The sequence below is a fragment of the Lagopus muta genome, chromosome 7, assembly GCF_023343835.1.
Source record: "Lagopus muta isolate bLagMut1 chromosome 7, bLagMut1 primary, whole genome shotgun sequence".
Classification (NCBI taxonomy): domain Eukaryota; kingdom Metazoa; phylum Chordata; class Aves; order Galliformes; family Phasianidae; genus Lagopus; species Lagopus muta.
Genome location: NC_064439.1, coordinates 27,795,280 through 27,808,010, shown reverse-complemented (window position 1 = coordinate 27,808,010; position 12,731 = coordinate 27,795,280). Strand labels below are relative to the sequence as shown.

General features: G+C 34.7%; 1 protein-coding gene across 1 annotated transcript in view; it reads left to right on the top strand.

Annotated features, from left to right (window-relative positions):
• Positions 1–12,731, top strand: part of MEOX2 (mesenchyme homeobox 2) — a 52,927-nt gene that overhangs the window by 30,352 nt on the left and 9,844 nt on the right. The window contains exon 2 of the mRNA XM_048951236.1: positions 8,797–8,969. Coding sequence (XP_048807193.1) covers positions 8,797–8,969 — 173 coding nt within the window. The remainder of the gene's footprint in view (positions 1–8,796; positions 8,970–12,731) is intronic.

The following is a 12,731-nucleotide window of genomic DNA, read 5'->3' as shown; positions in this document are numbered from 1 at the left end:
TCCACTGAAATTCTTGATCTTGCACGAGCCTGTATCCCATTGTAACCTGGGGAGGAACTTGTTCTATACTTACAAGTTGTTCTAGATGACACACTCAGTTCTGTACCATTTATTCCAGTGAAGGTACATGTTGCATCACAGTGTGGTCTATTACAAAACTACCAGTATTACTATAGATATCTAATTTGCGAGAAGTGGAGGTAGTGATATTATTTCTACATAACATCTATATACCTAAGGAGGAAAGGGCATCAGACTTTATGCTCAATGAAGTCTGGAAATTACACCTTGATTTCAGCAAAGTTTGGATAAGGTGACTGTAGTCACTGCATGTAGAAAAGTCTCTTTGCCTATGGATAAAACAAAACAGTGATTTTTAATTGGATGATACTTGGAAATTCATAGTGAAGATTTATTGTAGTGATATCTGGAAAGTGAATAACTGAAATCTTTATAAGGAATAAATAAGTTTACACCATCTCAGTGAAAGTGTTACAGATGTCAAGAATAGCATCTTGAATGTCCAAATTTCTAAGCAACAGAATCAATAGCAAGAGCCAACTGCCATTTGGGAAGCAGACATTCTTGCAATGGTCTTGCAATGGAATTTCCTGCTTTAAATGCAGAAGACTATCAAGGTAAATTTGAAAACATGTAAAACTAATGACCATTTATATAAAGAAATTAATTTAGAAACCAGATTTCTAAAATGCATTGCTCAACATATGTTTTGTTTCCAAATATACTTTGGATTTTTTAATAGTAAGAGTGTGTGCCTATCTTTGTAGAGAATAAATATATAACTATTTTCATGATATTTCAGTTCCAAACAGTACATACAGGACATATACTACTGTAATTTTCGTGTATATGTCTTAATGGCTGGTCACTGCAGCATATTTTTCCATTCACTAGCCTTACCTCCACTATTGCTGCTGTCAGTGTCTTGAAGCTAATTTTTTTTTTTTCTTTTTTTTTCTTCTCACAATGAAATTAATGCACTGTGGGACAACTTGAACTATATTTTAACAAAGGCTGTGTTATACACATACTTGTAAGAAAACAACTCTGCAAAAAGCTCACCAGTTGTATTATCTTATTATCTGATTATATTATCTGATTATATTATATATATTATATATTACATATTATATTACTATCTGATTATATTCTTTATTGTTTAAGTATTTTAATGGTTTTTGTTTTGTTTTTCCAGACAGAAATTACAGATGTTTCTTTGTTAAACATGAATCCAAGAATATTGTTAGCTCCTCCAGCGTTTTTAGGGGCATAAAGCTTTCCCTGCTTTGTAAAGCTAAAATGAAAACTCAGTGTTTTTGGGAGATAAGATCTGCTGAGAGGTGATTATCTGAATAAGTTCTTCGTGTTATGTATTCTTTTGTCTTAAGTAAGCACTTCCCTCACTTTGTAGTGCTTTAGATATTTCATGTATTTCATTTGCAGGAAAAAATCTGTTTTCCTAAGAATTTTTATACAATAAAGTAGGGCCCAGAGGAGTATTATAATGCTTACTTTACGAGAGATACAGCTGCTTGTCAAGGGAAAGGCTTTGATCAGGCCAGTGCTGATGACTGAGGTATGCACAGTGTTTGGGGTGGGCTTAATCTCCCTTCACTTTTATTCTGCCTCCTTTGAGTAGTAAAGAACCTCAGTGGGAGATATCTAGGCAGTGAGACACAAGAGAAGGAAGATTACATGAGCTGCTATCTTAACTATAATTTTTCCACTTAGATGTCTTTCTTAAAGAAAGCTGTGTGAAAAATTTCCTGTTTTATTTTTATAAATCAATTCTTACTCAAGAAGTCTCACTGCTATTCTGTGAGTAGATGATGGTGGCATCTCCCACCTTCATTAATGAAACTCTTCTACATGAAAGCTAATTAAAGAAATGGTTCTGTAAATAGATAAACAATCTCCATGTGTATTCAGTGCTGAAAGTAAGAGATGTGTCTATAGAACTCTTAATGGGACTTGAAGTCCCACTAGATAAAATTCAATTTAAATGCATACTGAAAGCTTTCTGAAAGGGAAATATTGTGATGAATTTCTAAACAGGTTTTTAAGTTTTGTTGTTTCTTAAAAGATCTGTCAAGTCTCTCATACTAACATAAACTGTAATTATACAACTTATATTGTTTTCCATATGAAGAGCTACAATGGCTTCTATTTTTGCAAAGTTTTACTAATAGATGATTACTATATCTATATAGTGATATAGATCAGATGACCTGGCAGAAGCACATGCTTTCCAGCATAGGTATCTTCAAAAGTTACAGCATTAGCTATCACAGTATTATGAATCTGTGTTTCCAATACTGTAGTGTAATTCCTGGACTTGTTTCAGGAGGCTGAAATAACAAAACAAAACAAAACAACATAAAATAAAATAAAATAAAGTAAAATAAAATAAAATAAAATAAAAATAAAATAAAATATAAAATAAAATAAAATAAAATAAAATGGCAGCACTACTGAATAGGTAATGGTTTAGGATGGTATATAGTGTGTTTCAGAATATTCACAGGCCTTGCTGCACCACTTCAATTTTTTTTTGGGGGGGGGAATGGATATAAGGCTGTTTTAAACTGAAAGTTGTTACATATTGGGTTAGAACAAATTAACTCAATAAGCAAACAAAAATGTGCTTTCATTAGAAGGAAAAGATTTCATGTCACTTTGACATCAGGCTTGTGCTACTGGGCCATTTGTACAGGCAGTACTGTGAATTATGGAATTGAAGGTGCTGTTTGTTCCAATTTTTAGAGGTGATTCTTTAAACACATTTAGTGAATTGTAGCCACAGATTGACCAACTGACAATGTTTAGTGATTTGGAATTGCATTTTTAACTGAATAAAAATTTCAAGGGATCCTGGAAAGCAATAAGCAGTGTTTTAAACACTGAGTAAATTTAGATACGAAGTCTAAGGAACTTTGAGTTGAAAATTTAGAAAAATAAATGTAATGGAAAAACTGCTTAGCATTCTCTATGAAATGTAAAAAAAATGTTTGAAATTGACCATTTCTGGGTAAATCTTGTTCTCACATGTAGCTGTAGGGAAAAGAATAGGAACCATATGGAGGACTTTATGCCAGCTCTTGTATCTGTGAACTATTTCATTTTGCCAGAAAATGCAGTTAACTATAAAGTATCAGAAACAATCAGGTCAGGCAATTCAGCTATATACCAGCATGTGTATCTCAGTATCCCAGTTCATCAGTGTATCTCAGATAAGTGATATTATTCTAGATTATTGCCTAGACACTGAAGCAGTTTTTCCTGAGCTCATACTGCAGATATCTTGAAGGTTATGAAAGAAGGCTTTGGCATTGAGTCACATGCCTTTGTTGTATCTTGTTGATGTTTAGGATCTCTCGTTTGTTTACATTAGTGATTTAAACAAATGCAGAGGACTTAAGTTTCAGATAAATGCTTTTAGTAGTGTTGATCTACTCAGAAGTGAGAAGTTTTTCACATTGATTTATTTGTATAGATTATTTCATTTTAAATTAAAATATCACCTAGTACTTGTTTGTGACAAATGCTTGAATATCATTTTTAGGAAGGTATGCAATGAATAACATTTAATTTATCCATCTTCTCTATACGTTTATAGTGACATAAATTTAGAAATAGGTTATTCACGGTAGGGACATTATGTGAAAATTGCTGGAAAATGTGAGGAAAAGTTGAGAAGCTGGTCATTGAAAGACAATGCTAGAGGTGAAATTCTGATGGCCTGTGTCACAAATTGTTAATGTTTGTTGTCACTTCTCTTTGAAAATTCTTATCTGAGATCCTACGTTGCAGGTCTTGACAGAAAGTTAATTTCTGTATAAGGACAGAACGTTTTTGAACTATTATAAGAGAGAATAGCAGACACATTTTGTATCTGATTCTGAGAATGCTCAGCAGCAGATCTCTGTATCACTGATGTTTTATTGGTTGGTATTTTTTTTCCTATTCCGTGACCAGGCCTTTCTTTAAAATTATTTTTTTTTTCTATTTTTTATTTTTTTTTCTAAGCACATATCAAAAGCAAAATTGCCAAAATGATCTATTCCACACTGAGATGCTGTACTTGCTTGGTATGCTTTATCTCTCAGTGATGTACAACAAAGGAAAAAGGAGCTCTGACAATACAGACCTTGGAATTAACACCAATCATTTCTTAAGAGTACAGTAAGATTAACTTTGGAGGATGGAGACTAGCACAATTAGTAATTTATTTTTTTTAATAATTTTTGAACTAATATTAAGCTTAATAAAAATCTAAGCTTCTGAAATCCTTTTGTCTTTTATACAGTCATTTTAAACTTCTAATGCCTTTTTAGATGATACTTTCTGCATCAGCTATCAACAAGCATTTTTAATTACCAGGAGACATTAAAGAAATGTTGGAAAATAGTAAGAACAGTTATGAGAAAATGGTATGACCTGCCCTCCTTGAAGCAGCATTTAACTGCCTACATTACGTGACATCCAAAGAACAAAGGTTTGCAAAAAGAGACTGATAAGGTACTAATACCTACATGTTAGTTGTGTCTTCTGAGAGATTGCCAGAATTCATCTGGGAGAAGGTAGAAGACAGACATCATAGATTGATATATTTTTCATCATGTGGTTTTTACCATCTGCATTTATTTTATGTTTTCCTTTTGAGAGGCAAGGACTGTAACTTAGATCCCCGTAGGCTTTGTTCTCAGACTCTACACCTACCATTTGGCATAAGATTTAGCCAGTAGAAGAAAACTAAGATTTTTGGGACATTTTTCTTTGCTTTAGTTGCAACAGCTGCAAAACAGATGTAAGCTGACATTAGTTCTGCCAAAAATCTCTTCCAAGTCTCCCACCCATTTTCCACCAAAGAAACTAGTCAGGTGATGTGAGCAGAGACCCAAATGTCAGGAAGAAATGGGAGCTCCCAGTCCTGGTTCAACAGAGACTTAAAAAGATGCAATCAAAAAAGCTTTATTTAGGGCTCTGAAAGGTGGAGCAACAACTTAAGGTGATAACGTTTCTAAAAATTAGTGTTCCTCATAGCATGATATCAGTGGAAAATAAAATTAACTACAGTAGCACTATAGCAAAGAAAATGAAATGATGGCAAGAGTTCAAAACTGGCGTTCACCCAACTGACACCCACCTAAGTCTCTTTTTAGATAATTTTTTTACTATCTCTAGTGCATTAAGCAAAATACCATTGTCTTACTAGCCAGAACTTTGCTAAAAGAGATTCTCAAAAATGACAGTGCTACTGTTGCATGGACCTCAGTACTGAGAAAGAGGAAGTGATCTTTGTTTCAGGTTTCTGCGTACCTCTCCAACTTTGAATATAATGTGTTTATTTTAGATTATCTTGACTATTGCAAGTTTCTCTACAAAGTACGGATTTCTTACAAAAGTATGATTCAGTAAAGGTATCGTCAATGATGTAGTTGACAAGACTCGTTTCTAAATGTGAGATGAATTATAAAAATATTCTAAATTCTTCGCATTTATGGTATATCAAAGAGGGTAAATATGAACACTGAACAACAGAAAAAATGTATTGGCTCATGACTGAGCTCTTCGATGTATTTTACGATGTTTCAACATGAACTTGAAGAGCTAAACTTGCAGTTCTGTCTCCTGAAGACAATTATGTGGGCACCCAAAGCTATGAAGGCTGTTAGTAGAGCTGTAGTGGCCTTGACACTGAGTTTGTCTGTCAGGGTTTAAAGATACTACAGAGCAACACACTAGAAATAATACAGATATGAAAATTCTGTTGTTACAGGAAAGGTAAGCAGGTATATTCTCTAGTCAAAATACAAATGTCTTGTTTAACCTGCCTTTCACATGAAGAATAAGGAACTCTAGTAGACCATGGCAACCCAGACAGGTGTGTGTGACAAAATGAGAAATCGTTTAGAGATCTGTGTACAGAAGAAATTTCCAGCATGTAGGCTAGGGTCTGCCTAGCAAGAAGCAAGGCAAATGCATTCAGTGGCAAATGCATGCATCAAAAAGAAAAAAAGTGACTGAAACTTTGCCACTATGTCAGTCTATTGATGAAATCACACTGCTGACAGAACTGCAGCTGCCAATTATTTTCAACCTGGCATTTACTTAAAGGTAGCATCCAGCAATGGCTGGAATGTCTGAATAATCAGATGTCCATGCGTGCTTATATTCACACAGGGTCTGTGTGGGCTGTTGTTGCTAGCAGTGCTGAATTCTCTGTGCTGGCAAACATGAAGGATGAATGTTACTGTTGCAGTTACATTTCCTTACATCAGTATCCCCGGAACCTGAAATTTAGATTCTGATGCCATTTATAAATTGAGAATACAGAACTGTGATCTTTGGGTATTAGCCCAAAGGATGACTTGGTTTATTAGGGTATTACTGGCTGAATATTAATTCTGGTTTCCTCTCAGAACCCTTCACTGACAGAAAAAGTGTTTCAGTCACTTACAGAGATTACTATCCTCCTGAGAGATGCTTGAATGAGTACTTGCCTTAAACTATTAACCACAGCACAAGTTAATAGCCACTTAAAAACAAGTTCTGTTGCTTTTTGCGGCTTTTGTCTTTATTTGCAATAATGAAATTCCAGGGTTGACGTTGTCGTTGTCATCTGTAAATGTATCACCTTTATTTAAGGTCACAACTTTTAATGTGGAAAATAGTAATCCATGAATCTTTGTTACAATTACTGACATGGGAATACTGCATGGCTCGTGGCCTTACATGGGCACAGGTTTACCCAGGATGCTAAGAGGATTTTAGCAGTGACTTGCATGAAATATATTCCTGTGTCATTCTGTAGGTAAGCAACATGCACTTCTACCTGCTTTCAAACATATGAAACTGTTGGTATAAGTAACAGCAGGTCAGAATGCTAAATAAAATAATTCAGAGGTCTCTTTTCAGTGGAAAGCTAAAATAGGAGCGTAAGTATCTATGGTCAGGTCATCTATATGGTATTTGGACCTACATAGGCCCATGATGAGGTGGCAGAAGAGGGAATTTTGGGGAATTAAAGCTATATGCATATTGTTACAAGTGAAAAATCAAGTTACGGTGACAGTATAACTAACTAGTAAAAAGGAAAAATGACGATCTTGGTTTGATCTGTCAAGTTTTCTGTGCCAAGTCTGGATATTAGACCTTGGTTCCATGCTGTACCCAATGGGTGTGCCTTGTAGTGCAGTCTTTCCTAGAGAAGCCCAGCTGCTGCTAGACCTGAGCAGCTCCCATACTCACTCAGCCACTTTGGTATATGCTCTCAGTACGCACACCAACAGTACACCATGTTTGAAACAAAGTTCTGTGTCTTGTCAGCACAAGCTAAGAGGTTCAGTGATTTGAAGCTATCAGCTTTAAAATATAAATTAATAACTCTAGCACTGAGTCAAGTATCAACCACTTCCCTGACTGAAAAAAAATTCAATTCTCTTCTACACAACAGAGTAATGGATAAAAACTAAAGCCTTTACAAAATACCTTTGTACCTTTACAAAATGTAGGTAGTTGCCTGTAGTTTTGAAATTGGATTCTCTGGCCAGTTGGACTATCTCAGGCATGTTGATAATTCATTTGACACAGAGTTCCAGGGAGTGATTTCTTATGGGCCTTTTCATTTGGATGTTGATGCAGGTTTCTATTTAAATAAGCAGCTGAAGTGTGAATTTATCTGTGACATTTTTAAGATGGTTCATGAAGCCAGAATTTGACTAATGATACTCCTACTGTTCTCTTGCTAATTTTGGATTTATATGTGTTGTATCATTCCCAAACATATAAATGTCTGATCCTCCTCTGTTTTTCTTCACTCTCTCTTTTCTTTTTGCTTTTCTTTTTTCTTTTCTTTTTTCTTTTCCCTTCTTTCATTCGTTCTTTCTTTCTTTCTTTCTTTCTGTCTGTCTGTCTGTCTGTGTGTCTGTCTATTTCTCCTCCCACTGTTAGATCTTTTTTTATTTAAACATTCCTTACTAATAGCCATAGAATTGCTATCACTGAGTCCAGTAGTTTGGCTCAGTGTGTACTGAACGTACCTCCTTCTGAGGAACCTGGAGACTGGTTATCAAACTTTGAATAGAGCTCTTCTGTCACCAATTGTACTCCTTAGGTGATCAGCTGTAGCAGTAAGAAATTTTCTATACTGATACTAGCTTACTAGCTATGTCGTAGCCTTCTTACCTACACGTTGGCTTGAGTAGGAGAGGGTTCCCATTATCACATGGGACATGCTTGCTGTTTTCTTTCTGATGTTTGTTGAATTTCTTACGAATTGTCTGTTTCTTTTCACTGAAAACATAAACCTTAAAGTGTATTCTTTAAAATACTTGAGCTCAAGTGAAGTAATAGGAGAAAACAGTTCTTGAAGTATTGCTCATTAAAACAATAATCGAAAGATATACATCCTGCAATGTTTGGATGCACTGATAGTTGCCAAAAATGTTAAGAGTTGAAACTCTGCAGAAATTCTACAGAGAACCATTACGGAAATGAAACACTGCAAGGTTTTAGAGCAAATGTTTGACATGCATGAATGGAAGTAGCAGCTCATATCTGCCACGGTTTCTGCTGTTTTCCTGATTTACAGGGAAGGATCCATGGGTATGAAGACAAGCGTGTGTTTCTGAAAAAAGAAAGTTTGAAGAATTTAACTTATGCAGAAGGCAGTGTTGTTAAATTTGAGGTTGTTTACTATTTAGCTGTACAATTCCAACACTTCAATGTGTCATTTTTGTTTGTTTGTTTTTTGTTTTTTGTTTGTTTTTCCAGATTCCCAAGAAGGAAACTACAAGTCAGAGGTCAACAGTAAACCCAGGAAGGAAAGGACAGCTTTCACCAAGGAGCAAATCAGAGAGCTGGAAGCAGAATTTGCTCATCATAACTATTTGACTAGGCTGAGGCGATACGAGATAGCAGTAAACCTTGACCTCACTGAAAGACAGGTACTGATGCAAAACAATGAACTTCAAATGCTTTGTCATTATTTGTTATGCTTAGTGGTTAGTAACTCTTCAAAGCAGAACTCTTGCTTACATTATTTACAAATATCTAAATATATCAGATTTAGTGTTTGTATCAAAGAGATATACATCTATTATCTGTTATGCAAGTAATCTTTATTTTTACATGTGCCACCTACAGATTAGATTATCTTGGAGGCAGAGGTGGGAAATGAAGACAAAAGTAATATGTATATTAAACTGGTGCATATCTTTTCTAATCTGTCCACGCTGATGTGGCTGAGAGTGGTAGGACCCAAGTACTGTATGCACAAGCAGTCAGTTTGCCTGCATGCAACAAATATGAGCATCTTGTTTTAGTCTATTAAATGTATGCAGTTGCTATTTGTCCAGAATTTCTGAACATCCTGTTTCCAGATGGCAGCAAGAATGGGAACACTAGCAAAACTGGAATACAGGCATTTTTAGCCACTTTATCTTACCCAGTGCTGTGAAAGCAGAGGAGATGATGGAATTTCTTATCACTGTTATTGGTTTCCTGCTCACCAAGCTCTGGTCCGGGAAACACTTCTGCACATGCTCAAGTTTCATTGTGCATGTTGTCACATCGATTTCTAATGGAAATATTCATGTTAAATACATACAGAAGTGTTCCAGGATCTCATCCCAACACACTAAATGGGTGGTCAAGTTATCTTTCAAATAGTAATTACACTAACATATGTGTTTTAAAGATGTGTTTTATTAAAGGCATTTAGAATAATGGACCTAAGAACATCAAATCTGATGAAATGTTATTTACTGTTTTATCATTGAAGTGGAAAGCATTTTGCACACCCATAAGTCGTCATTCTTTCTTCAGGAATGATTGAGAGATTGCTTTAGTTACAGTCGGTAAGATGATGATGAATTCACGAGACAGCATTAAAATAACACTGAGTAGAGATAACTATCTATATGTGTGTAGAGTCATCAAATCACACTATTGTTACATTAATAACATTTGAAAAATATGTGGAGAAATACTGTATGTGCACATATTTTCACTGACCAAATTTGATGGTAAGAATAATACCACAAGCACTATGTATGACAAATTATCAAATCAGTTGCTTTGAGCTTCATTAACATCTTCTGTAACTAGACATCTCAGGTAGAATCTGTGAATACATGAACACTCATTCACTCACACATGTGAATGAAACACAATTTTCTTCGAAGGTTTCTAGAGAATTTTTTTTTCTTCCAGCTTGGCAAGCAGAAACCAATGCTTTTTTGTTTGACCTGAAGATGTTACTGGGTTCCATTGGGTCATTTTCCTTTACTGAAATATGTCGGTTTATAAAGCATACAATTTTGTATCAAACAACTGATAACTTTCTGCCCTTTTCATTCATACTCATGTAAGCCTAGACAATTAGAATATCTTCCACACCTCATTTTGACAGCTAAGAGAAGGAATGAATTCTTGCCTCAGTAACAAGTTAAAGTTTGTGTAAAACTGAGCAGCGACAGCAAAATTTTTTAACTATTTGCTGTGCAACTTTATGGGAAGTAATCTGCTGACTTTGGAAAACATATTCCCATTTTCAATAGTAGTTAATTTGATCTGGAATTTAACTATTGTCCCTGATAAAATGTTTTATTCTTTCCTTTAAGGATTGAAGTAGATAGATTAAAAGGATTTAAGATACTGTAAGGGTAAATACTGAATAGTGTCTCTGGAGGAGAAAAGGCATCCTATGCAAGACTAGTGCTGAGAAATCATTTAAGTTACAGGTATATTTGTTTTCTGATTGTCATATAATGTCAGTTCTGTTCATTGTCCTAGTAACTTTCATAATTTCTATAGAATTATAATTAGCCAACCTAATTATCCAAAATAATTCTTCTGTCCTTCCCCAGATTGTCAAAGAGTGATAACTGAGCTGCTATAGACACCTCCCTTCCTTCCTTCCTTCCTGTTTCCTTGCTTTCCTTCCTGTCTTCCTTTTTAAAGCCACTATTATTTAGAAAACAAAAAATATTCATCTCCATAGAATCCAGTTCAATATCTTGTTGAAATAAGGTAGTATGAGAGAAAAAAAAAAAAAGGTATAGCGTAAAATCTATATCGTTAATCCAAAAGAAAAGGAAAATTGAAAGGAAAATCTAGGCATAGTTTTTGGATTCTGGCTCACACTGAGCCAGGTAATGGTGTGATTTCTAATGTTATCAGTTAGAAGTGTCTTTTTTTGAAATCAGATATTTTGCTTTAATGCAAAAATAGTCAAGGAACTGGGCATGGGTTTCCATGGTGTATGGCAGTCTTCAGAAACTGAAAGCAGTAAATCAAAAGGCTTGAATCTTCTTACATATTTGTTACACAGTAGTATTTCAGTGATTAAAAAAGTGTCCAGAAAAAACTCTAGCACAGATCTGCTGTGAGACTAATTGTTCTTTCTTTTTCAATGAATAAACTGAATTCATATTCAGGACCTGTCTTTTCATCATTAGCGGAGTGAATTATTATTCATGAATGGGATAATTGCACCTATTTGTTTACATGCTGCTGTTATTCCTTTTTTTTACTAGCTGTTCCAGCTGAGGAGGTCAGATTTGATGCTTATTTTAAACATATACAAGAAAACATGCCTTTCTCTAAAAATCATTGTTACTAAATAAGAACACAGTAGTGAGGTTCCCCAGATCACTCTCTCCAGAGATGCAGAAATGATATTTCTGAAGTAGTTTCCATATCCTGTATTACCACAAAGGCTGCAGTGTAAAAAAATGGTACCTGGTTGGCAGTAATTCCTTTGTTTGAAATCTTCAAACATGCAAGTAGTTATAACCTCTGTTTCATCACAGACTGTATAACTGTGTAAATATATATGATGCAAGCTCCTGAAAGACTGAATTTGCCCAAAGAAAATTGAAATTTGCTTCAGCTGATGACAAAAAACAGCAGTGGATATCTTATGAACTAATGTATCCCCTCAGAAACAAGATTTCAGGCCTAATTATTTAGCATATTTGTTTTCAGAATTCTTTCTTCTTCTATACTGTTTTCTCTTCCTTTCCTTCCTTCTCTTCCTTCTCCCCTTCTTTCTCTTTCTCTTTTTTGCTTGCTTTCTTCTTTCTTTCTCACTTTTTCTCTCTCTTTCTTGCTTTCTTCTCTTTTTCTCATTTTTTTTCTTTTTTTCCTCTTTCATGACATTATATTATTCAGAGGGAAGAGGAGCAAAAAGTAATTTGAGAAAAGTATTGTTGTGTTACAACTTTCAGTTTATTTCCCAAGATGTGAGATAAATCATAGTCTATTATCTCAAGAAAGCTTTATCTTCCTCTTGGCTATGGTGGTAATTTCAACCATACGTTGCAGCTTAAACGAGGTACTGACCAACTAACACTTCATAATTACCTTTCTGGCATTTAATCAAGCTGTAGAAAAAACATATGTCTGACCATATTAAATGCTACATAAGGGTATTAACATTTTCTGCAGTCATCAAAGTAAGTCTCCATTTGACTTTTAAAAAAATTTACAAAATTAGTTCAAATATAAATGACCCATGGAAGGCCATCTCACAAAAATAATAATGAAAAAACCCACACAGCATATGGACCAGGAGAAGGAATTAATCTTATCACTCCCTGAAAAGGAAACCTGAGTTACAAGACAGGAGAAAGAAATGAAATAAGTACCTCAAATGCCTAGATATTAAGAATGCACTTTTAGAGCATTATAAGCACATCTGGTGG